A 25,045-nucleotide genomic window follows, 5' to 3' on the forward strand; every position below is an offset into this window, starting at 1 on the left:
TTGTAATAACCTCTTGGCAACTTTCTCCAACTTCTCCTTGGCATCCTGAGGAAGTACTAGATTTGGCGAGGTGGATAGAGCGCTTGGATAGAAGGATTTCGTATCATCTTCGATCTTGGGCCCTCGTGGCCGATAGGCGCTGGGTGGCCAAGAACCATGGTGGGGTTTCTTTTCTGCATGTATCTTGTATTTTGTATTCCCTTTGTGCTTCACTCATCGTGTTGATGCAGGCCTTGGGGAAAAGATGTTTATGAGGCCACCCCCTGGTGGTGAAAAGGAGGCCTTAGGAGTCGGGACGGGCAGGAAAAGGAAAACAAGAGTGGCCACTGCTCGACCTGACGAGGCTGCTGTCCCGAGCTCTGACCCGGATCCCGATGCAGGCGGGGAAGAAGGTGGTGATGGCAGTCCGCTAAGAAGGAGGTTGAGGACCAGCGAGAGGGGTTCGCAGGTGCCCCGAACGGAAGCTGCTGAGTCCACGACGGCTGGGGCCAGCAAGGCTAAGGAGCCGGAGGTTGTTGGTGAGGATGCCGGTGTGGTTTCGAACCGCTCGGCCAGATTTGAAGTAGCTTCTGCCAGCAGGGCTATAGGCTCAGATGGGACGGAGTTTGGAGCCTTCCCGAGGTGTGCGCCGCTATTCAATGGGGTTGATGACCCAAACGACTTCATCCGAAACTGTTCAGTTTCGTCGGGAGAATTGAGAGACGTTGGGAGGATGGTTGGTGCCATGGCCGAAACTTCCTCCGGAGAGGAAGGCACTTTTGCCAACATCCTCGATGACGTACCTGACGGGGTTGATCTTTACATAACTGACGCCATTGATGCAGCGGAGAAATTCCTACGGCAGGTGAAAATTTTTCTTTGAGCGTTTCCCTTTTCCCTTGGGCGTTATTCGTCGCTTCTCTCAATTTCCTTATTGTGCTGTAGTGCAAAAAGATATACGATCGTGTCATATCACAGCTCCGTGAGGAAGCTGCACATCACGAGAAGGAGTGTCATGCCATTGCTTCAAGACTGCAAGATTCGGAGTCTCGAGGCATCCGAGGAGGTGAAAGAGCTTCAAGCTACTTTAGAGGCGGCACTCCGGGAGAAGGCCGCTCTTACTACACATGTACTCTTCTTCTTTCTTTCATATCTTCTCCTCCGCCCGGCATCCATATGAGTGTTTTGTGCTCACATATTCGTCGCCTTTCTTTGTAACGAAGGTTGACCAGGGAAACTCGAGGATCGTGGAAACAGAGGTTTCCGAGCTGAGGGAGCGGAATAAAAATGCAACTGGGGGGTTGTCGACATCATTGAGCCTTCTTTTGGATGCCCGCAAGGAGATCGATTCTTTGACCGAGGCTAAGCTTGGTGTGGAGTGAGATGCCGATGCTTACAAGGCAGACGCGGCCACGGCGCATGCGATGGCCCGTGACATTTCCCTGCGGCCGAGTAGAAACTGGTCTGTGTTGTTGCTCATGCCAAGGCAAAAGGAAAAAGGGAGGTTCTGGAAGAACTCAAGGCCCGGGGCTTCGAGCTATCCGCTGATCTAAACAAGGCCCGTGAGACGGAGGAGGAACTGGAGCACCTAATTATTCCCGACGAGGGCGAAGAGTATAGCGGCGAGGATTAGTCTCCGAGCCCCCTTTCTCTTGTTTTTTTTTGTTTCCTATGTTCTCTCTTCCGAATATTGCAAAGACGCACAACTGTTTTGTTAATAGAGAAGGAGCCCTTATTTCGGTAGTTCTTCTTGCTTCAGAGCACTGGGTATCGGGCCTTTGGTGCTCTTATGTATTTTGTAGCTGAGGTTGGGTTGTGAGCTCGGGGGACCGGCATCAGAGATTCCTCGAGCCCCCCCTCCTGCATTCACGAGACACGTGGGAGTTTGGAGTAATTCCGTCATTGCATTCCTCAAGGGGAGTGTGATGTTAACGCGACCAGAATTAATTGGCCTGTTTGGGCAATTTTTTTGGTTGTTGCCTGGCCCTTATATATTCTTTTATTCCTTCCTCAAGCTACGATTACTGCATTTTCTTATTCTATAGGCTCATCTCCTCTGTTAGAGCCAGGTACTTTCCGTGAGCTTCCCCATTTCTCTGCTTTGGGCGATTTCTGCTTGGATACTCTTCCTCTCCCTATTATTCTGTTGCGGTCATGGCCGCTGCTTCGACGTCTGATGTTCGGGCGAAGGGTACTTCTTCCTGTATTCCGCCTTTGGTTGGAGATAGCAGACCTTCTCCGACATCGGGAGAGCGGTGCCCAGAGCATACGTCTTCGAGGGGTGTTGCCATGCCGGGAAAACCTCCTAATATTCTGGTTCATCGGGGTCATGTGTCGAGGATTTCCTCTTTGGTGGCAGAGGAGGACCTCGAGGAGATCAAGAGAAAATATAGATGGGGGGAAGGTGTGGTCCTGCAAGCCCCTTCCCCCGAGGAGAACGTCACGTCGTGCGTCGAAGGCTTTTTGAGTGTGTATACCATCGTTCTCGAGCCAGGTCCTCTGGATCGGGTTGTGCTCGATTTTTGTAGAAGGTATCAAGTAACGTTGGCGTAGGTTCATCCTTTCTTCTGGAGCATGAGATACTTTGCTGACAAGGCTGGGATAGATTTCACTCTTAGTCACCTCATAAGGCTGTACCGGCCATTGTGCTTTCGAGGCTTGGTTGCTCTCCAGCGCCGGTCTACTTGAGCTCCCATGATCGGCAGCCAAGAGGATGAAGACCACAGATGGATGAGCCAGTTTGTTCGAGTTCAGACGACCGACGTTATCCCCTGGGAATTCTTACCGTTCCCTGAGAAATGGAGTTCCATAGGTAAGCTCTCTGTTTGACCTGTCTTTTTTTTCCTTCATCCGAGGTAGGACTCAAAGTGATTTCTTCCCGTCTTTTGTTTGTAGCTGCTCGTTGGTTGCCTGATGAGGTTCCGGACTTAGCCGAATGGTCTCGCAGATTGGCAGCTTGCTGGACTCATGATAGGCGCCGATGGCGAGATCTTTCAAAAGGGAGGTGGGAGGTAAATTATCGTGGTAGGTGTCTGGCGTACCCTTCCCACTCTTCTCTTTTTTTTTTCGGGGGCGGCCTCCCCTATGGTGATCTGCTCAGTTTCCTTACTGTAGGCGCCGGGAGTTCGTTTGAGGCGAGATCGCCGGTTCAAGAGAATTGAGGAGTGCTGGCAAAAGGAAAGATGTTCCGTGGCCTGTGGAGGCTTGTGGTGAGGCACCTTCTCCGCAACAGATGAGAGGAAATGATTCGATTGGTTGGCCAGCTTCCGGGACCGATGTTTTATTGGACATAGCTTCGGCCCTTGGCGAGGCTCATCGTTCTAGTCTTGTGGTGAGTTCTTGCTCGCAATAAAGATGTTTCTGTCCGGTATTTCCTTTTTCTTCAAGTGCTTGGCTTCTTTTCAGGCTTTTGACAGGCTCAAATCCGAGCTGCTTCATCGCGAGACCCATCTGCAGAAGGCTCGAGAAAGGGGAAGGTCTCTCCAACTTCTACGCGCGGTAAAGGAAAGCGATCTCGCCTCTTTAAGGAGCGGGGAGAACCGAAGAGGTGCCCGGGAGGTCCTCTTGGAGAAACAGGTATTTTGCCTTGTTGGCTCGTATTTCCTTCACATCTTTTTTTCTATCTTTGCCGGTCTTTGAAGTGCTGCCGTTCCAGTTGAAGGTTAAAGCGGATGAGCTGGAGCAACTTTGGGGCGAGGTTAGTGCCGCCAACCGCGAGCTTGCTGAGCTGCGGGCGCCTTAGCGCTCATTTGGGGGCTAAAGAGAGAGTTCTGGCCGCGACGTCCGATTTTGAGGCGCAACTTCAGGCTGCTCGTGCAGATGATTCCGCTCGGGCGAAGATGATCTTGAGGCTCTCATCTAAGCTGTCGAGGGCAAAAATCGAGGTTGCGGACGCCCGGGCTGAGGTCGTAATAAATAGCACCGGTTCGGGGCAAAATATAGCTGCTTATTCAAAGAGCACCGCCGTTGTCAGGGCCGAGTTGAAGAAGGCCCTTGATCGTTATACGCGGCAAAATCATAAGACTTAGTTTTTTGCTGTTAAGGACATTTTGGAAGCTTTCCTCGAGACCCCAAGGGTGGAAAGCCACGATCGAGTTCTCGGCCTCAGGGCTCGTCGAGGTCCAGCTCGAAGGAAGCAAGGCCCGAAGCCGGGATAAAAGAGGAAGTCCCCTGGGCACATGGCTACACCTGACAGATCCGGCCTATCTGGAGCCTCCTGTGAGGTCTTGCGTCAAGACATCCCATCTTTGTACTTTTACAATTAATATACATGTACTATATCGAGTCCCCTCGCCTATATAAGGGGGACTCACCCTACCTTGTAAGGGACCGATGTTGCTCCACTTCTCCAATAAGCAATAATCTCTCTCTCTCTCTCTCTCTCTCTCTCTCTCTCTCTCTCTCTCTCTCTTTCTTCTAAGTTATCAGTGTTCTTCGACCCCGAGGTCGCCTTAGTATTTTGTTGTTCTTCATTTGTTTTTCATCATTTAGCTCAAGATTGACGGTATAAAGCCTTGTATACACATATTTATCTTTTATCCCCTTCCCGACTACCCTCGATAAGGTTATCTTCGATAGGCTCGTGGTAGGCTCGAGACCTGGCCTCGAGGTACCTACTGGCTTGTTCTAAGCCCGGGAACATCCCTTACTAGTTCGGTTATCATTTTGGCTAGCTTGACCTTTACTGTTTTACTCTATGTTTAGCACTAATCACCCTTCTAAACTAGCTCGGGAATAGATCACGTATTTTTAGAATCGCATTTATAAATTTAATTGTTGTTACCATTTTCACGGTAAACAATCATGTATGCAATAGCAGGGAGTACGAGAGGTGCAAATCCCGGAGGAAGACCCTCGAGGAGATTCATGCTCGAGGTTTTGATCTCTCAGAGGAGATCAAACATGCCGAGGGAGCGGCGTTTGATTCCATGTTTCTGATATGTGATGATGAGGGGGAGGCCGAGGGGCCGTAGCTGCTAAAAGGGAAATAAAGGGGGAATGAACATTCCCTGCCTCCTTTGCCGTGTATACGCATATATAGATCCCATCATATGATGTGGACTGAGGTTGTGCCCTGTAATCGATATATAATTAATAAGAAAGGGGGAGCCGTAATTTGTAATTTTTGCGTTTCTGATCGCTGGAGTTTTTCCACCAGGCCGATTCGATCCTGGAGTTAGGGGTGTTCATGGTTTGGTTTGGATCGGTTTTTCCCTAAAAAGAAACCAAACCAAGTAAGTTAGTTTTTTAAATATTAGAACCAAACCAAACCAATTAAGTCGGTTTTTTCTCGATTCGGTTTATGTCGGTTTTTTGGTTTTTTCGGTTATTTGTCGGTTTTTTCTTAAATATAAGTCATACACTACCAAACACATATTCCGGAGACCATATTTTCAATGTAACACTATCAAATCAATTGCCCTTTGAGAAATCTATTATTTACCAAGATATATTGATGATAATTGAATCAATAGTGATGAATAATTTAAGGACTCATTTAAAAATATATTATTTTTAACACAAAATGGATTCTTACACTTAACAAAAGAAAACTACCAATCAAACTAGAATGTAAAGGTAAAGAACTATATTAAAAGTGCAAACTATTAATATTTACCATAAATTTTTTGAAACTTTGTATAACAATATACATATATATAGGTGTAATAATAAATTTGAAATAGCTACTCCTATAATCGGTTTGGTTTGATTTTTTTCTAATTAAAACCAAAATTTGATTGATTTTTAAAATTCAAAATCAAAATCAAACCAAACCAAAAAGTATCCGGTTTTTTGATCAATTTGGTTTGATTTGGTTTTTCGGGTTTTTATGAACACCTCCGGTTTCCTTTCCACATATGCATGTACACAAAGTAGGATAATATATGTACATATATATATATATATATACTAGTGAGGTTATGCCCGGGCTAAGCCCGGTCCCAATGGCTAGATGAAGCTTCACGTTAGTAAATTCATGATTACTTTTATTTTCGTCGAAAAATGTGACAACATTAAAATCTATTAGGAGGTATTTGTTAGCTTAACACATAATTCAAATTGCAAAGAACATGTTAAGTTTTTAAATTGTAGCTACAATGAAGTATATTGTAGTTGTTTTATCTTTTGAATCAGGTATTTGAGAAAACGTGATTTAACGTGTATTGCAAAAGCATAGTGTTTAATGTCATTGCCATAGAACCTAAACTTTAATTATGCACAAGAGATCACCAACAAAATCTTTGTTCCTATACATCATATAACTTTAACTATGCATAAGAGATGAACATTCACCAACAGAATCTTTGTTCCTATACATCATAGAACTACTTGAAATTTCTCTCTATGTGTCAAGCCAGCTACTGGACAACTTTGGTTTTCTTCATTTCCCCGCGCGTGTTAGAGTTGATAGGCTTTTGTTGAATTGTTCATATTCTTATCTAAGAGCGAAACAGAAATAAAGGAGCATTAGCGTTACTATGTTTTAAGTAGGGAAACATGAAACTTATTAGTAACTGGAACAAATGCTGAGATAGAACAATGAGTAATGTTGTGGACCCACAACGTCAATTCAATAAGCCTAACATACTACCAAAAAGAAAGGATCTTTTTCTATGTAATTTTGAGCGTAATTAATATCGTTCACTGTTATGATAAAACTGACATATCTAAACTATATACTGAAATCCCAAAACACAATCAACAGAAAACTATAATAGAAAAAGAAACAGACCAATATATGAATTGCCCAGATAAAAGAGTAGCAAGCACATGAAAAGAACCGTTTTTGAAGATTTCAGGACTCTGAAAGAACAGGGGAAAAAGATACACTTATTAGGCCTATGTAATAATAACTCAAAACAAAATAGATCTCTGAGTAGTAAGATGGAATCAGTTGGCCGGATTAAATATACAAATTTTGAATAATGACATTTCAAGTACTTTATCCTGCATGTATTTAGCACATAATGCAATTAGAGGGCAGTTACTTGTATTCAATTGTGGACCTTTATAAAAACTATGATCATGACAGTATCAGATGGATTCCTTTCATTCTCACGTCGATATAGTTATTTTAATGCATAGAAAATCTTCATGATAATAGAAACATACAGGGGCAAGATTAATGTTTTTTCTGGGTTCAACAACAACATACCCAGTGTAATCCCGTAAGAGAGGTTGTTTCCAATAGACCCCCGGCTCAATGATAGCATAACAAAGCAGTTATGACAAAGAAATACTCGGGATCCTATAAAACCATTTTTTATGTACTTCAATGTAAAAGCATAATTTTCAAGTCTATATTCTCCTCAATTTTCAGCAAAAAATTATAAACAAGAGATTTTTCTAAGATAATACAAGAAACAAACTTTTGAGCTTGGTGCCTCTGAGACCATCCCCACTCCACCCATCCCCACACCCACCCTAGGCAGCAGGAAAGCATAACTTCATGGTACAGCAAAAAACAACAATTCATCATCCAAAGCAAACAATTTTATTATTACTTTTTAAGTGCAAGAAAATAAGTTACCTCTGCTGCGATGTGACGTGGTTGATGCTTGAATTCCACCGAGTCTGGAATAAATCTCAAATCTACTTGGTTTGATGTTCTTTTGAAAACCTCGTCACAAGTGTTTTAAAATCTGCATAATACAAAAGAATCTGTTGATATTTCTTTACATACCTTGGATGGAATTTGCAGGTGAATTTCAGTAACTCGAAGGAATACGTTTATTTGGTAGTTGACGGTACTGTCATGTCTGGAATCAGGCTGCAGACAGAAGCTTTTAGACGTGGCTCAATCACTTTTACTGTGGTCGCAAGATTTTGTAGCCTGAGGATTTTGTCTGGAGTACTTAAATGATTAAGCTTTGAAGACACGCGCAGGAAATTATGTACTTTGAACTCACTATAATCAGCGCTCTAAAATGAAACTCGAGTCAGAAAGAATTACATAAATTGAAATAAATACACTAATACACATTAGCGAAAAATGCTATGACGAATTCGGACTTACCATGTGTCACAGAGGCTGAGATAATTCTTTAGCCAAGCAGCGATAGATTGCTTGTTGTCTTTTTAAGTCAACCTCTATTCATGACAAACATGTTACCCTTTACATGAAAACTCCAGCCACGCTAAACATGAAAACTCTGATCACACTATTTTTAATCCACATATCTCAGTAATTTCAAGATCCATTTCTTTACCTTTACAAAAAAAACTCAAGATCCATGAAAATGTGCAACATAGTATGCCTAGAACTGGGCAACAAAACATAGTATGCCTAGTCGGGTGTTGGCTTGTGTAGTTTCTCGGCCTTCCTTGTATGACCGCATCAGAGAGCACCAGTATGATGATCCACATTTGCTTGTCCTTAAGGACAGGGTTCAGCACGATGACGCCAGAGATGTGACTATTGATGATGATGGCGTGATGAGGATGTAGGGCCGGATTTGCGTGCCCAATGTGGATGGGCTTCGGGAGTTGATATTAGAGGAGGCCCACAGCTCGCGGTATTCCATTCATCCGGGTGCCGCGAAGATGTATCAAGATTTGAGGCAGCACTACTGGTGGAGGAGAATGAAGAAAGTTATAGTGAGTTATGTAGCTCGTTGTCTCAACTGTCAGCAGGTCAAATATGAGCATCAAAGACCCGGTGGTGTACTTCAGCGGATAGACATTCCCGAGTGGAAGTGGGAGAGGATTACTATGGATTTTGTAAGTGGTCTCCCTCGTACCTCGAAGAAGTTTGATTCGATTTGGGTGATTGTGGATCGGCTGACCAAGTCCGCGCACTTCATAGGTGTGTACTACATATTCTTCGGAGCGCTTGGCAGAGATTTTCATTCGAGAGATTGTTAGGTTGCATGGGGTCCCAGTTTCTATCATCTCGGATAGGGGCACTCAGTTTACTTCCCATTTCTGGAAGACTTTCCAGCAAGAATTGGGTACACAGGTAGAGCTGAGCACAACATTTCATCCCCAGACGGACGGGCAGTCCGAGCGTACCATTCAGATATTGGAGGACATGTTGCGTGCATGTGTTATTGATTTTGGAGGTTCTTGGGCTGAGTTCTTGCCACTTGCAGAGTTCGCGTACAACAACAACTATCAGTCCAGCACTCAGATGGCACCGTATGAGGCCTTATATGGGAGACGGTGTAGGTCTTCGGTTGGTTGGTTTGAGCCCGGCGAGGCTAGACTATTGGGGACAGAGTTGGTTCAGGATGCCTTAGAGAAGGTGAAAGTGATCCAGGAGAGACTTCGTACAGCTCAGTCGCGTCAGAAGAGTTATGCGGACCGGAAGGTTCGAGACGTATCCTACATGGTGGGCGAGAAGGTCTTGTTGAAGGTTTCGCCTATGAAGGGCGTTATGAGATTCGGAAAGAAAGGAAAGTTGAGTCCACGGTTCATTGGTCCTTTTGAGATACTCAGGAGAGTTGGGGAGGTGGCCTACATGCTTGCCTTGCCACCCAGCTTGTCGGGAGTTCACCCGGTATTTCATGTTTCTATGCTCCGGAAGTATGTTGGGGACCCGTCCCGTGTGTTAGACTTCAGCACGGTTCAGTTGGATGCTGACTTGACTTATGATGTGGAGCCAGTGGCTATTTTGGGTCGTCAGGTTCGGAGATTGAGATCAAAGGATATAGCTTCGGTAAAGGTGCAGTGGAGAGGTCGGCCCGTAGAGGAAGCTACTTGGGAGACTGAGCAGGAGATCGGAGCAGATATCCTCACCGTATTTGAGACCTCAGGTATGCTTCGTCGNGTATAATACAATTAACAGTTCAGTAATAAGCTCGGTAACCACTGTATAATATCAATATTCACATTTGGGAGGTTTCAATGAACGGATCACGTAATCGATATAACTGTGGACTTCTTCTCAAGAAGTCAAATATAACGGTAGTCCCTACTCGAGGGAAGTCGGTAACGGTATGCTAGTTCTACCTTCCCACTAGCGAGGGCTATAACGGTAATCTGTAATTACAAGGTGCACCAGGTCTAACGAACCCGCCGTTAGCTACGGGATCCTTTCAATGTCTGCTCCCATTTATACTTGTCTCTGTAATCCGTATATACTTGTAGAGAATATTTTAAAATAATATAGGGCATTTCGGTTTTTATCAAATCATGTAATTTCGTTTCAGTAACGGTAAATCTTATCTCAAGTATCAGTAAAACGTATTCAGTAACAATGAGAATATTCAGAATAACTGTAATCGTCTAAAATAATAGTAGTATCATATCGAGTAAAGGACTTGTCCACATGCAGATTCAAATCAGTTGGTAACATGCTCATATTAAAATCATATGTAAATCATGCTAGTTGTAGAAATACAAATTGAGGTAAGGTTACTAGTCACAGTACTCGTGTGAAATACCAAACTCGTCACCTCGAGCAATCCGTACAACTTTCTTCAATCAATCTATAACCACATCAACATCGATCTCGTGTTATTTGCCTCATTTAGGCTAAATTCATCACTAATTTAGAATACCCAATTCTTCGAGTTTTATATTTTATCGTCAATTCGCCGAATTATATTTACCCATGTTACGAGTAATTTAAATTAGTCCAAAATCTTTGAAATAAAAAGGTATTTATATGGTTTATTCCCTTTACGGTTCAATTTCCTTAATCGTGTGCATAAATTGAAACTAAAATAACTTTATTGTCCATCATAGTCCTTCTTAATTGGTACCTATCTTTTGTACTCAATACTAGACTCATAACATTCAAACCCAAATTTGATATTGTCATTGCAATACAGTTAACACCAAAACTCAATCCTTGCACCCTAACTTAATTTACACCTAACAAAGATCATATATAATGAGACTAGTTTACATCAATACCCTTCTTTTTCCAAGTAAATTTATCCTACAATAACATTGGCCAACTTCCAATTGCATAATTTGCCCAGAATAACTCTTATTGGTATTAAATCTCTTATACCTTGTGAAATCCATTAAATATATGAACTGAGATAAAAAAATTACCAGAAGAAAAGAACCCAGATGAAAAATTCGAATATTACCCGTAAGAAATAGTGCGTATTTAAAATTTCTCAAGTTTTGGTTTCACCCTTTTTCTTCTTCTTCTTCTCCCTTTTGAAATTTTGTTTTCTTGGCAATCTGAAGCTTCTGCTTTAACGTAGCAGCAAACCTTTGGTTTGCCCTTTCTTTTGTTTTGGCAAAATGGGCTTCGGCCCTTTTTGCTTTACTTATTTTATTATTAATTTTTTGAGTTATTTTGTTTTATTAATTTGATCCCTCTTTTTTTTTCTTTTAGTTATTATTATTATTATTATTATTTTGCTAATGACCAATACACCCTTATTAAATATAGGGTATTACATCCTCCCCACTTTATGAAATTCGATCTCCGAATTTAACTCGAGTACGTACCTGTAACCTGAAACAATGGGGATACTTCGCTTGCATATCTTTTTCTACCTCCCAAGTAGCTTCTTCAACGGTATGATTTCTCCATAAAACTTTAACGAACACAATTTCTTTTGACCGTAGCTTTCTTACTTGTCTATCAACAATTGTTGTCAGCTCCTCCTCGTAAGACAACTTCTCTTCAAGTGGTATAGTTGGTGCTTCAAGCACCTGAGATGAGTCTGATATACATTTTCTTAGCATTGAGACATGAAACATTAGATGAATAAAGGACAACTCGGGAGGAAGATCCAAACGATAAGCCACAACTCCCACTAGATCAAGTATCTCATACGGTTGTGACGACCCAACCCGTCGCCTCATGTATTATAGCCCCGTTTCCCCCATTTATTGCTCTTTCATGTTTTATTATCAGCAACGGGTGAGTTAGAGTTGAATTGAATTGGTTTGGATAGGAAATGAAACACTTGGTCTCTTTAAGGAAGGTTTGGTTTGGAAAAGTCAACCGAACGTTGACTTATTAGTTAGAAGGCTCGGATGTGAATTCCGGTGATTCGGTTAGCTTCGGGAGGTGATTTGTGACTTAGGAGTGCGATCGGAAGTGATTTTGGAGGTCCGGAGTAGAATTAGGCTTGAATTGGCAAAGTTGGCATCTTGGAGAATTCCGGTGGATAGGTGAGATTTTGATCCGAGGGTCGGAATGGAATTCCGGGAGTTGCAGTAGCTCCGTTAGGTGATTTTGGATATGTGTGCAAAATTTCAGGTCATTCGGACGTCGTTTGGTTGGGTTTGTGATCGAATGCGTAATTCGGAAGTTTTTAAGAAACTTAGGCTTGAATCTGATGTGAAATGATAATTTTAGTATTGTTTGATGTGTTTTGATGATTGGAACAAGTTCGTATGATGTTTTGGGGTAGGTTGGTGTTTTTGGTTGAGGTCCCGGGGGCCTCGGGGTGATTCCGGGTGATCAACGGAAGGATTTTTGGACTTTGAATGTTGCAGAAAATGCACAGCTGCTGCAGGCCACTTTTGGCCTTCGCGTTCGCGGAGGTGCCCATCGCGTTCGCGTAGTTGTGATTTCTGGGTCATCGCGTTCGCGATCGTGGCCTTGCGTTCGCGTAGAAGGGCCTGAGGACCCTGCCTAGTTTGTTCATCGCGTTCGCGATGAGGGAGTTGCGTTCGCGTAAGAGGGCGTTCCTGTGCATCGCGTTCGCGTTTGGAGTATCGCGTTCGCGTAGGAGGTTAAGTTGGACCATCGCGTTCGCGTGAGGGTCGACGCGTTCGCGTAGGGTATCATTTGGCCAAAGGAAAATTTGCCTTCGCGAACGCGGGGTGTTGACCGCGTTCGCGTAGAGGAAAAACTGGGCGACAGAAGGGTTTAATTATGATATTTCATCCGCGACTCATTCATTGTTTCCTCCATTTTTGAACCACCTCAAGAGCTTTTTGGTGGAAATTGAAGAGAGTTTTGACGGGAATTGGTTGGAGGTAAGTCTCGTGACCTAGAAACGCTATTTTATTGAAGAATCAACCTTTAATTCATGGAAAATTGGGAATAAATTTGAAGAACTACGGCTTGGGTTTTGAAATGAAAATTTGGAATTTGAAGGGGCATTTGAACTCCGATTTTGGTAAATTTTATATGTACGGACTCGTGGCGAGACGAGGAATCCGGTAAGGTGAATTTTGTAATTTTTCGAGAAGTGGGCCCGGGGCTCGGGTTTTGCCAACTTCGTGAATTTTGGTGTTTTTCGAGTCTTTTTGATTGGGTTATGTTTCTTTGGCGTATTGTAATGTATTCGTTGTGGCTTTAATCAGATTCGGCATGCGAAGAGGTTGATTCGAAAGGCAAAGGCATAGCGAGCTAGACTTGTGGTCGGTTTGAGGTGAGTAATAGATGTAGATGATGACCTGAGGGTTTGAAACCCCGGTATATCACATTGTGACGCTATGTTGAGGCGAGACACGTACTCTATGACGAGTGCGGGGTCGATTGTGACTGGGGATTGTGACCTAGTCCGTTTCGGTTGATGTTCGTACTGTGTTCTTGACTAGAAATTGTTTGGTAATCATCCTACTTGGATTTTATTGAATTTAGTTTGGGGTCGTTTGTGTCCTATCTATGTGTCATCCTTCCGTAGGGAGTCCGTTAATCTACTACNAGCGGTCAGTGGTTTGGTAGAGTAGTTCCGCAGAAGCGGAACACTTTTCGCATCAGCGGTTTTGGTCGTTAGGAGGGAATTTCGCAGAAGCGGAATCTGAGCCGCAAAAGCGGAAGTTGGTTTTTTTAATGAGGACCGCAAAAGCGGGATTTTTGGCCGCAGAAGCGGTCCCGCATAAGCGGAAGCGGGACCGCAGAAGCGAAAGTCGCTGGGCAGAAGGGTTTTTATATTATTATTTCATCCGCGAGTCTATTCATTTTTCCTCCATTGTTAACCACCTTAAGAGCTTGTTGGTAGAAACTGAAGAGGATTTTGACGGCAATTGGTTGGAGGTAAGTCTCCTGACCTAGAAACGCTATTTTATTGAAGAATCAACCTTTAATTCTTGGAAAATTGGGTATAAATTTGAAGAACTAGGGCTTGGGTTTTGAAATGAAAATTTGGGATTTGAAGGGGCGTTTGAACTCCGATTTTGGGAAATTTTATATGTACGGACTCGTGGCGAGACGAGGAATCCGGTAATGTGAATTTCGTAATTTTTCGAGAAGTGGGCCCGGGGCTCAGGTTTTGCCAACTTCGTGAATTTTGGTGTTTTTCGAGTCTTTTCGATTGGGTTATGTTTCTTTAGCCTATTGTAATGTATTCGTTGTGGTTTTAATCAGATTCGGCTTGCGAAGAGGTTCATTCGAAAGGCAAAGGCATAGCGAGCTAGACTTGTGGCCGGCTTGAGGTGAGTAATAGATGTAGATGATGACCTGAGGGTTTGAAACCCCGGTATATCACATTGTGACGCTATATTGAGGCGAGACACGTACTCTATGACATCTGTTATGTCAATGACACCAAAGGGATATTAAATGAATGGAATTGGGATATGGATGGAATATAATGAAATAGAGCCACTTTGAGCAATCATAGATATCTTACCAATCCAATTGGGTTTTTTCTAAACGGAGCCTGGATACTTCATTTTTTTAGTCCAACCAAGCCAACCATAAATTATTCGAACACACGAAACAAAGATATGAACTGGGTAAATAGAAATGGAAAAGAGATGTTTCCTGTTTGAACAGCCTCGGTTAATCCTGTCTTTCTTTGATAAGAATCAATACGATCTTTATAAGGCTCCTCCTCCGAATGAAATTCAATCACCTTGTTCTAGCCGATCTTAGTATTGGTGTTTTTTTCTGGATTGCCATTTCAAGTATTGCTCCCGTTGGACTTCTTATGTCGGGAGTGCGGGGTCGATTGTGACTGGGGATTGTGACCTAGTCCGTTCTGATTGATGTTCGTACTGTGTTCTTGACTATAAATTGTTTGGTAATCCTCCTACTTGGATTTTTATGAATTTGTTTGGGGCTTTGTGCCTATCATGTGCATCCTTCAGGGATCCTTATCACTACTTCCATGATGCTTAGCATATTTCATGATATCAGTCCTGAGCTAGACACTGCCTGGAAATGATTAGTAAACAAATAAATGTTTATACACTTAGATCTATAATTCCTAATAATTGAAACTAACAAAGAACAATTTGACTGTGCCCGAGTGGCTTGTATGCATATATATATATATCCGGACTGAGTGTGGATCGGGCTGCACGCCGCAGCGAATGTTACGATGATATTGCGCTTGGGCTGTAGGAGCCCCTCCGGAGTCTGAACCCCCAAAGTGAGCGCGGGTACCCAAATGGATAGGGCTGCGCGCCGCAGCGGTCATGTGCATTGCATTGCATTCATGCATTTATACCTGTTTGTCTTACTTGTCCTGGTATTGTTGTTGTTCTACCTTTTTATGTGCTGAATCGCTGATTATAGCTTCATATTGTGATATTTCGGAATTTCTTACTTTCAGCCATTATATATGTTTATTACTCACTGAGTTGGAAGTACTCACTTTACTCCCTGCACCATGTGTGCAGATTCAGGTGCTCCGGAGACTTAGTGGAGCTGTTTGCTGTTTTCTTGGATTTCAGTTTAGGAGTTGTTAAGGTAGCTGCCTGACGTCCGCAGGACCCGACTCCTCCCCTTTATTTTATTTGTCTTTCCCTATCCTAGACTTCCTTATTACTATGAACATATTACTCTATTACATTTAGAGGCTCTAGACTCGTGACTCCAGATATACTGGGGAATGTTTGGTATATTCATTATTATTTTTCGTACTATTTTATTAAGTTTCGGATTGGAAACTTGATATTTACTATTTTAATCGTATTATTTGTTAACGGATTTCGTATTTGGGTTGAGAGTATTTAATTTGGTCGGGCTTGCCTAGCATTAGTATTGGGCGCCATCACGACCGGGATTGGGGTCGTGACAAGTTGGTATCAGAGCCTAGGTTACTAGGCCTCGCGAGTCATGAGCCGGTTTAGTAGAGTCTCGCGGAACGGTACGGGGACGCCTGTACTTCTCCTCGAGAGGCTGCAGAACCTTTAGGAAAACTCCATATTCTTGAAATTCTTGTCGTGCGGCTTTGTGATTCGAGAACTAAATCTCTTTATTCTATTCTCTCGCAGATGGTGAAAACTCGTGCTACCGGACGCGATGGTCGACCACCAGTACCACCCACTAGAGGCCGTGGACGCGGTCGTAGTCGTGGTCGAGGTAGGGCAGTAGAGACAGCACCCCCTGACCCACCAGCTGCCACAGTTCAGGACCAGACTCCAGCTGTTGATGTCCCAGTAGCACCTGTGCAGGCACCAGCAGTGCCTATTGCTATTCCTGGTCTCCAGGAGACCTTGGCACAGATACTATCAGTTTGCACTGGCCTGGCTCAGGCAGTCTCAGCTTCTACCGCAGCAGCTGCTTCCCAGACCGGGGGAGGAAATCAGACCCCAGTTGCTCACACACCTGAGCAGGCTGCCCAGGGACTTCAAACACCGGAAGCAGCCATAGCTCCGCCAGTTGCTCCAGTTGCACCAGTTGTAGCCTATGAGGCTCCAGCTATGCCGGACGATGAGCAACATCGCCTTGAGAGATTCGGCAGGCTTCAGCCACCGAGGTTCAGCGGTGCTGAGGGCGAGGATGCGCAGGGTTTTTTGGATAAGTGTTAGCGTATGCTTCGCACTGTAGGGATCTTAGAGTCGAGTGGTGTGGCTTTTACTACTTTCTAGTTCTTAGGGCCTGCATTCACCTGGTGGGAGGACTTCGAGAGGCGTAGGCCGGTTGGTGCAGCGCCCCTTACATGGCAGTAGTTCTCCACTATCTTTCTGGAGAAGTACGTACCGCAGTCTCACAGGGAGGAGCTGCGTCGTCAGTTCGAGTGGTTGGTTCAGGGGGACATGTCTGTGACCCAGTACGAGTTGAGATTCACTCAGCTAGCTCGGCATGCTACTTGGATGATCCCGACAGATCGGGAAAGGATTAGGAGGTTCGTGGATAGCCTCAACTATTCACTCCGCATTTTGATTACCAGAGAGAGGGTTATGGGTGCCTCGTTTGAGGAGGTAGTTGACATGGCTCGAGAGATTGAGACGGTTCGCCGTCTGGAGCGTGAGGAGAGGGAGGCAAACTGGCCTCGAGGTTCAGGTAGTTTCAGTGGTGCTCCGTCTAGGGGCCAGCTCCAGCGAGGCAGAGGCCGTTCCTTCAGGCCTCCTCAGTCAGGTCGTCCAGAGTACAGTGGGGCTTCTTTAGGCCGTGGTCATCAGGGATTTCAGCAGGGCCAGACTTCACTTAGTGCCCTTCCAGCTTAGAGCTCTACACCTGCCTCTTCAGCCCAGGGTTCTTCAGCAGCGAGGGGTTTCCATCAGTCCCCTTCTCCAGCGCCGGGTAGTTGCTACGAGTGCGGTGAGTTCGGTCATATGGGGAGACAGTGTCCTCGGCGTCGTGGTAGTCAGTCTTAGCAGAGGGATCAGCCCTCATCTTCTGCTCCTGTTTCATCAGAACTTGCCCAGTCAGCTAGGGGTAGAGGTCAGGTAGCCAGGGGCCGCCCCAGGGGTAGAGGCCGGACTGGTGGTGGTCAGGCTCGATTCTATGCTCTTCCAGACAGGAAGGACGCCATTGCCTCAGATGCTGTTATCACAGGTATTATCTCAGTCTGCCACAGAGATGCCTCTGTCTTATTTGATCCCGGATCTACCTATTCCTATGTATCTTCATATTTTGCTCATCACCTGGGTACTACCCGAGGTTGTCTTGCCTTGCCTGTTCACGTATCTACCCCGGTGGGTGATACTATCATTGTAGATCAAGTATACCGATCCTGTTTAGTGACTATTGGGGGTCTGGAGACCCGAGTTGACTTATTGCTGTTAAGCATGGAGGATTTTTATGTTATTCTGGGTATGGATTGGCTATCTCCGTACCATGCTATTCTGGACTGTCATGCTAAGACAGTTACGTTGGCTATTCCGGGTATTCCGAGGATTGAGTGGCGTGGTACGACTGATTATGTTCCCAGCAGGGTGATTTCTTTTCTAAAGGCCTAGCGGATGGTTGGGAAAGGGTGTCTATCTTATTTGGCTTTCGTGAGAGATATTGGAGCTGAGATTCCTAGTCTTGACTCCGTCCCCGTCGTGAGGGACTTCCCTGATGTGTTTCCAGTAGACCTGCCGGGCATGCCACCGGACAGGGACATTGATTTTGGTATTGATCTGGTACCGGGCACTAAGCCCATCTCTATTCCTCCATATCACATGGCACCAGCAGAGTTGAAAGAACTAAAAGATCAACTTCAGGAACTCCTAGATAAGGGGTTTATTCGTCCTAGTGTGTCACCGTGGGTGCACCGGTACTATTTGTAAAGAAGAAAGATGGCACAATGAGGATGTGCATTGATTACAGACAGTTGAACAAGGTGACAGTGAAGACCAAGTATCCACTACCTCGTATTGATGATTTGTTTGACGAGCTCCAGGGGGCAAGGGTATTCTCGAAGATTGATCTCCATTCAGGCTATCACCAGCTGAAGATAAGGGATTCGGATATTATGAAGACTTCCTTCAGGACTAGATATGGGCACTATGAATTCCTGGTTATGTCCTTTGGGCTGACTAATGCCCCAGCCGCGTTCATGCACTTGATGAACAGCGTGTTTCGGCCGTATCTGGATTCATCTGTTATCGTTTTTATTGATGATATCCTGGTGTACTTGCGTAGCCAGGAGGAGCATGCTCAGCACTTGAGAGTGGTGTTACAGAGGTTGAGGGAGGAGAAGCTTTATGCAAAGTTCTCCAAATGTGAGTTTTGGCTTGGGTCTGTTGCTTTTCTGGGACACGTGGTGTCCAGTGATGGTATTCAAGTTGATCCAAAGAAGGTAGAGGCGATGCAGAGTTGTCCCAGACCGTCCTCAGCCACGGAAATTCGAAGTTTCCTCGGTTTGGCAGGTTATTATCGCTGGTTCGTCCAGGGTTTTTCCTCTATTGTTTCGCCCTTGACTAAGTTGACGCAGAAGGGGGCACCATTTGTATGGTCAGACGAGTGCGAGGAGAGCTTTTAGAAGCTCAAGACAGCTTTGACCACAGCTCCAGTGTTAGTTTTGCCATCAGCCTCAGGTTCTTACACTGTGTATTGTGATGCCTCGAGAGTTGGGATCGGATGTGTGTTGATGCAGGAGGGCAGAGTTATTGCATATGCTTCTCGTCAGTTGAAGCCTCATGAGCAGAACTACCCCGTACATGATTTGGAGTTGCTGCTATAGTTCATGCGTTGAAGATTTGGAGGCACTAATTATATGGCGTATCTTGTGAGGTATATACTGATCATCGCAGCCTTCAACATTTGTTCAAACAGAAGGATCTTAATTTGAGGCAGCGGAGGTGGCTTGAGTTACTCAAGGACTATGATATTACCATTTTGTATCATCCGGGGAAGGCCAACGTAGTGGCCGATGCGTTAAGCCGGAAGGCGGTCAGTATGGGTAGCTTGGCGTACATTCCACTTGGGGAGAGGCCCTTCGCAGTCGATGTTCAGGCTTTGGCCAATCGGATGGTGAGGTTAGATATTTCGGAGCCTAGTCGGGTGTTGGCTTGTGTAGTTTCTCGGTCTTCCTTACATGACCGCATCAGAGAGCATCAGTATGATGATCCACATTTGCTTGTCCTTAAGGACAGGGTTCAGCACGATGACGCCAGAGATGTGACTATTGATGATGATGGCGTGATGAGGATGCAGGGCCGGATTTGCGTGCCCAATGTGGATGGGCTTCGGGAGTTAATATTAGAGGAGGCCCACAGCTCGCGGTATTCCATTCGTCCGAGTGCCGCGAAGATGTATCAGGATTTGAGGCAGCACTACTGGTGGAGGAGAATGAAGAAAGATATAGTGAGTCATGTAGCTCGGTGTCTCAACTGTCAGCAGGTCAAATATGAGCATCAGAGACCCGGTGGTGTACTTCAGCGGATAGATATTCCCGAGTGGAAGTGGGAGAGGATTACTATGGATTTTGTGAGTGGTCTCCCTCGTACCTCGAAGAAGTTTGATTCGATTTGGGTGATTGTGGATCGGCTAACCAAGTCCGCGCACTTCATTCCGGTGTGTACTACCTATTCTTCGGAGCGGTTGGCAGAGATTTTCATCCGGGAGATTGTTAGGTTGCATGGGGTCCCAATTTCTATCATCTCAGATAGGGGTACTCAGTTTATTTCCCAGTTTTGGAGGACTTTTCAGCGGGAGTTGGGTACACAGGTAGAGTTGAGCACCGCATTTCATCCTCAGACGGACGGACAGTCCGAGCGTACCATTCAGATATTGGAGGACATGTTGCGTGCCTGTGTTATTGATTTTGGAGGTTCTTGGGCTGAGTTCTTGCCACTTGCAGAGTTCGCGTACAACAACAGCTATCAGTCCAGCATTCAGATGGCACCGTATGAGGCCTTATATGGGAGACAGTGTAGGCCTCCGGTTGGTTGGTTTGAGCCCGGCGAGGCTAAACTATTGGGGACAGAGTTGGTTCAGGATGCCTTAGAGAAGGTGAAAGTGATTCAGGAGAGACTTCGTACAGCTCAGTCGCGTCAGAAGAGTTATGCGGACCAGAAGGTTCGAGACGTATCCTACATGGTGGGCGAGAAGGTCTTGTTGAAGGTTTCGCCTATGAAGGGCGTTATGAGATTTGGAAAGAAAGGAAAGTTGAGTCCACGGTTCATTGGTCCTTTTGAGATACTCAGGAGAGTTAGGGAGGTGGCCTACATGCTTGCTTTGCCACCCAGCTTGTCGGGAGTTCACTCGGTATTTCATGTTTCTATGCTCCGGAAGTATGTTGGGGACCCGTCCCATGTGTTAGACTTCAGCACAGTTCAGTTGGATGATGACTTGACTTACGATGTGGAGCCAGTGGCTATTTTGGGTCGTCAGGTTCGGAAATTGAGATCAAAGGATATAGCTTCGGTAAAGGTGCAGTGGAGAGGTCGGCCCGTTGAGGAAGCTACTTGGGAGACTGAGCAGGAGATGCGGAGCAGATATCCTCACCTATTTGAGACCTCAGGTATGCTTCTCGACCCGCTTGAGGACGAGCATTTGTTTAAGTTGGGGAGGATGTGATGACCCAGCCCATCGTCTCATGTATTACAGCCCCGTTTCCCCCATTTATTGCTCTTTCTTGTTTTATTATCAGCAACGGGTGAGTTAGAGTTGAATTGAATTGGTTTGGATAGGAAATGAAACACTTAGTCTCTTTAAGGAAGGTTTGGTTTGGAAAAGTCAACCGAACGTTGACTTATTAGTTAGAAGGCTCGGATGTAAATTCCGGTGATTCGGTTAGCTTCGGGAGGTGATTTGTGACTTAGGAGTGCGATCGGAAGTGATTTTGGAGGTCCGGAGTAGAATTAGGCTTGAATCGGCAAAGTTGGCATTTTGGAGAATTCCGGTGGATAGGTGAGATTTTGATCCGAGGGTCGGAATGGAATTCTGGGAGTTGCAGTAGCTCCGTTAGGTGATTTTGGATATGTGTGCAAAATTTCAGGTCATTCGGATGTCGTTTGGTTGGGTTTGTGATCGAATGCGTAATTCGGAAGTTTTTAAGAAACTTAGGCTTGAATCCGATGTGAAATGATGATTTTAGTGTTGTTTGATGTGTTTTGATGATTGGAACAAGTTCGTATGATGTTTTGGGGTAGGTTGGTATTTTTGGTTGAGGTCCCGGGGCCTCGGGGTGATTCCGGGTGATCAACGGAAGGAATTTTGGACTTTGAATGTTGCAGAAAATGCACAGCTGCTGCAGGCCACTTTTGGCCTTCGCGTTCACGGAGGTGCCCATCGCGTCGCGCAGTTGTGATTTCTGGGTCATCGCGTTCACGATCGTGGCCTCGCGTTAGCGTAGAAGGGCCTGAGGACCCTGCCACTTTTGGCCTTCGCGTTCCTGTGCATCGCGTTCGCGTTTGGAGTATCGCGTTCGCGTAGGAGGTTAAGCTGGACCATCGCGTTCGCTTGAGGGTCGACGCGTTTGCGTAGGGTACCGTTTGGTCAAAGGAAAATTTGCCTTCGCGAACGTGGGGTGTTGACCGCGTTCGCGTAGAGGAAAAACTGGGCGACAAAAGGGTTTAATTATGATATTTCATCCGCGACTCATTCATTGTTTCCTCCATTTTTGAACCACCTCAAGAGCTTTTTGGTGGAAATTGAAGAGAGTTTTGACGGGAATTGATTGGAGGTAAGTCTCGTGACCTAGAAACGCTATTTTATTGAAGAATCAACCTTTAATTCTTGGAAAATTGGGAATAAATTTGAAGAACTAGGGCTTGGGTTTTGAAATGAAAATTTGGAATTTGAAGGGGCATTTGAACTCCGATTTTGGTAAATTTTATATGTATGGACTCGTGGCGAGACGTGGAATCCGGTAAGGTGAATTTTGTAATTTTTCGAGAAGTGGGCCTGGGGCTCGGGTTTTGCCAACTTCGTGAATTTTTGTGTTTTTCGAGTCTTTTCGATTGGGTTATGTTTCTTTGGCCTATTGCGGGTCGCTGATGCTCAGCCATGACCTGCTAACAAGTCAAACAACTAGAAACAAAGTTAGCAATATCTTTCTTCATACCTTCCCACCAATAAAATTGCTTCAGGTCATGGTACGTTTTTGTGGATCCAGGATGTATAGTGTATTTAGTGTTGTGAGCTTCTTTAAGAATAGCATGTCTCAAACCATCTACGTCTGCTACACATAGCATGTCACCCATTCGAAGAACAACATCACTTTCAACAATCATATCCTTGCTTTTACCAGCTAAGGCCTCATCCCTGTATTTGCATAATCGTTCATCCTCATACTGGGTGGCCTTAATGCGCTCAACTAATGAAGACTTAGCCTGAGCACAAGCCAACAATGCCTCTGAATTTCCGACACTAAATCTGATACCTGTATCTTCTAGTGTCTGAATATCTTTGGCCAAAAGTCTCTTTGCAGGGGCTATGTGTGCCAAACTCCCCATAGATTTTCTGCTCAATGCATCAGCCACCACATTGGCTTTTCCAGGATGATATAAAATAGAACAATCATAGTCTTTGAGTAGTTCCATCCACCGATGCTGCCGAAGATTCAGATATCTCTGCTGAAAGATATATTTCAGACTTTTATGGTCGGTATAAATCTCACAAGTTTCGCCGTATAGATAATGCCTCTAAAGTTTTAGATCAAATACCACTGCAACCATCTCCAAATCATGTGTAAGATAGTTTTGCTCGTGCTTTTTCAATTGTCTCGAAGCATATGCTATAACACTACCATTTTGCATGAGAACACATCCTAATCCCACCCTCGAGGCATCACAGAATACTGTAAATCCTCCAAAACCTGATGGTAAGGCTAATATTGGTGCAGTTGTCAGACACGTTTTGAGTTTCTGAAAGCTTTGCTCACATTCCTCCGTCCACTGAAACTTTTCATTTTTCTGTGTTAGCTTGGCTAGTGGCGCTGCTATTCTGGAGAAATCCTGCAAAAAAAGCCTGTAATAGCCTGCTAAGCCTAAAACGCTGCGAATCTTTGTAAGAGAAGTAGGTCTGGGCCATTTCTGCACAGCTTCGGTCTTCTTAGGATCTACCATTATTCCATCTTTGGATACAACATGTCCCAGAAATGATACCGAGTCTAGCCAGAATTCACACTTCGAGAACTTAGCATAACGCCAATGTTCTCGCAATGTCTCCAACACAGTCCTGAGATGATTCTCGTGTTCTCCTTGGCTACGAGAATATATTAGGATATCATCAATAAATACTATTACAAATCTATCCAGAAACGGCTTGAACACCCTATTCATTAAATCCATGAATGCAGCTGGAGCATTTGTCAGTCCGAAAGGCATCACAAGGAACTTATAGTGCCTGTATCGAGTTCTGAAAGCAGTCTTAGAAATATCTTCATCTTTGATTCTAAGTTGATGATAACCAGAACGGAGGTCAATCTTTGAAAAGTGGGCAGCTCCTTGTAACTGATCAAACATGTCATCTATACGAGGCAAAGGATATTTATTGCGTATTGTTATCTTGTTCAACTGCCTGTAGTCAATGCACAATCTCAGGGATCCGTCTTTCTTCTTTACGAATAGTACTGGTGCACCCATGGTGATACACTAGGTCTAATAAAACCCTTATCTAACAAATCCTGTAACTGTTGCTTTAGCTCCCTCAACTCTGCTAGTGCCATTCGATATGGGGGTATCGATATGGGTTGTGTGTCAGGTAGCAAATCAATACCAAAGTCTATTTCTCGTACTGGAGGCAATCCTGGTAAATCTTCAGGAAATACATCAGAAAATTCTCTCACTACTGGTACATTTTCAATACTAACTGTTTCCTTTCTTGTGTCATTTACAATAGCTAAGAGACCCAAGCAACCTTTCTTCAGAAGTCGTTGAGCTTTCATAAAAGATACAACTTTGCAAGTCTNATTCGGAGGTGTTTTGGTCGGGTTTTTGATTGAATGCGTAATTTAGAAGTTTTTAAGAAACTTAGGCTTGAATTCGATGTGATTTGATGGTTTTAGCGTTGTTTAATGTGTTTTAAAGATTGGAACAAGTTTGGATAAGGTATTAGGATGTGTTGGTGTTTTTGGTTGAGGTCCCGGGGGCCTCGGGGTGAATTCGGGTGGTTAAACGAGCGTTTTGAGGTGTGTTGCAGGTTCAGTTTTTTCTGTCATCTGGTATTTCCGCTTCTGTGGAAATGGACCGCAGAAGCGGGTAAAGGAGCGCAGAAGCGGTTCGTAGCCTGGTGGAGTGTTTCCGCAAAAGCGGAACATTTTTCGCAAATGCGAGTCCGCAGAAGCGGACTATAAACCGCAGAAGCGGTCTTGAGTGGTTCGCAGAAGCGGATGAGGAGACGCAAAAGCGGACGTTGGGTTTTTAAGTGAAGACCGCATAAGCAGAATTTTGGCCGCATAAGAGGAAGCGGGACCGCATAAGCGAAAATCGCTGTTGGCAGAAGGGTTTAAAATATTAAATTTCATCCGCGAACAAGAGGTAGTTTCTACCATTTTTAAGCGACTTGGAGAGCTTTGGCGAGGATTTTCGAGGGTTTTGACTGAGAATCAATTGGAGGTAAGTCTCTTGGCCTAATTATTTGAGTTTATGG

At 44.6% G+C, this 25,045-nt stretch overlaps 1 protein-coding gene across 1 annotated transcript; it reads left to right on the top strand.

Annotated features, from left to right (window-relative positions):
• Positions 1–18,317: 18,317 nt before the first annotated feature.
• On the top strand, positions 18,318–18,737 carry LOC109214735 (RNA-directed DNA polymerase homolog; the record flags this gene model as incomplete). The annotated part of the gene is made up of 1 exon (XM_019378685.1): positions 18,318–18,737. A coding segment is annotated over exon 1 (420 nt), but the record flags the coding sequence as incomplete, so codon positions are not given.
• Between the last annotated feature and the right edge of the window lie 6,308 nt (positions 18,738–25,045).

The sequence above is a fragment of the Nicotiana attenuata genome, unplaced genomic scaffold (genome assembly GCF_001879085.1).
Source record: "Nicotiana attenuata strain UT unplaced genomic scaffold, NIATTr2, whole genome shotgun sequence".
Lineage (NCBI taxonomy): Eukaryota > Viridiplantae > Streptophyta > Magnoliopsida > Solanales > Solanaceae > Nicotiana > Nicotiana attenuata.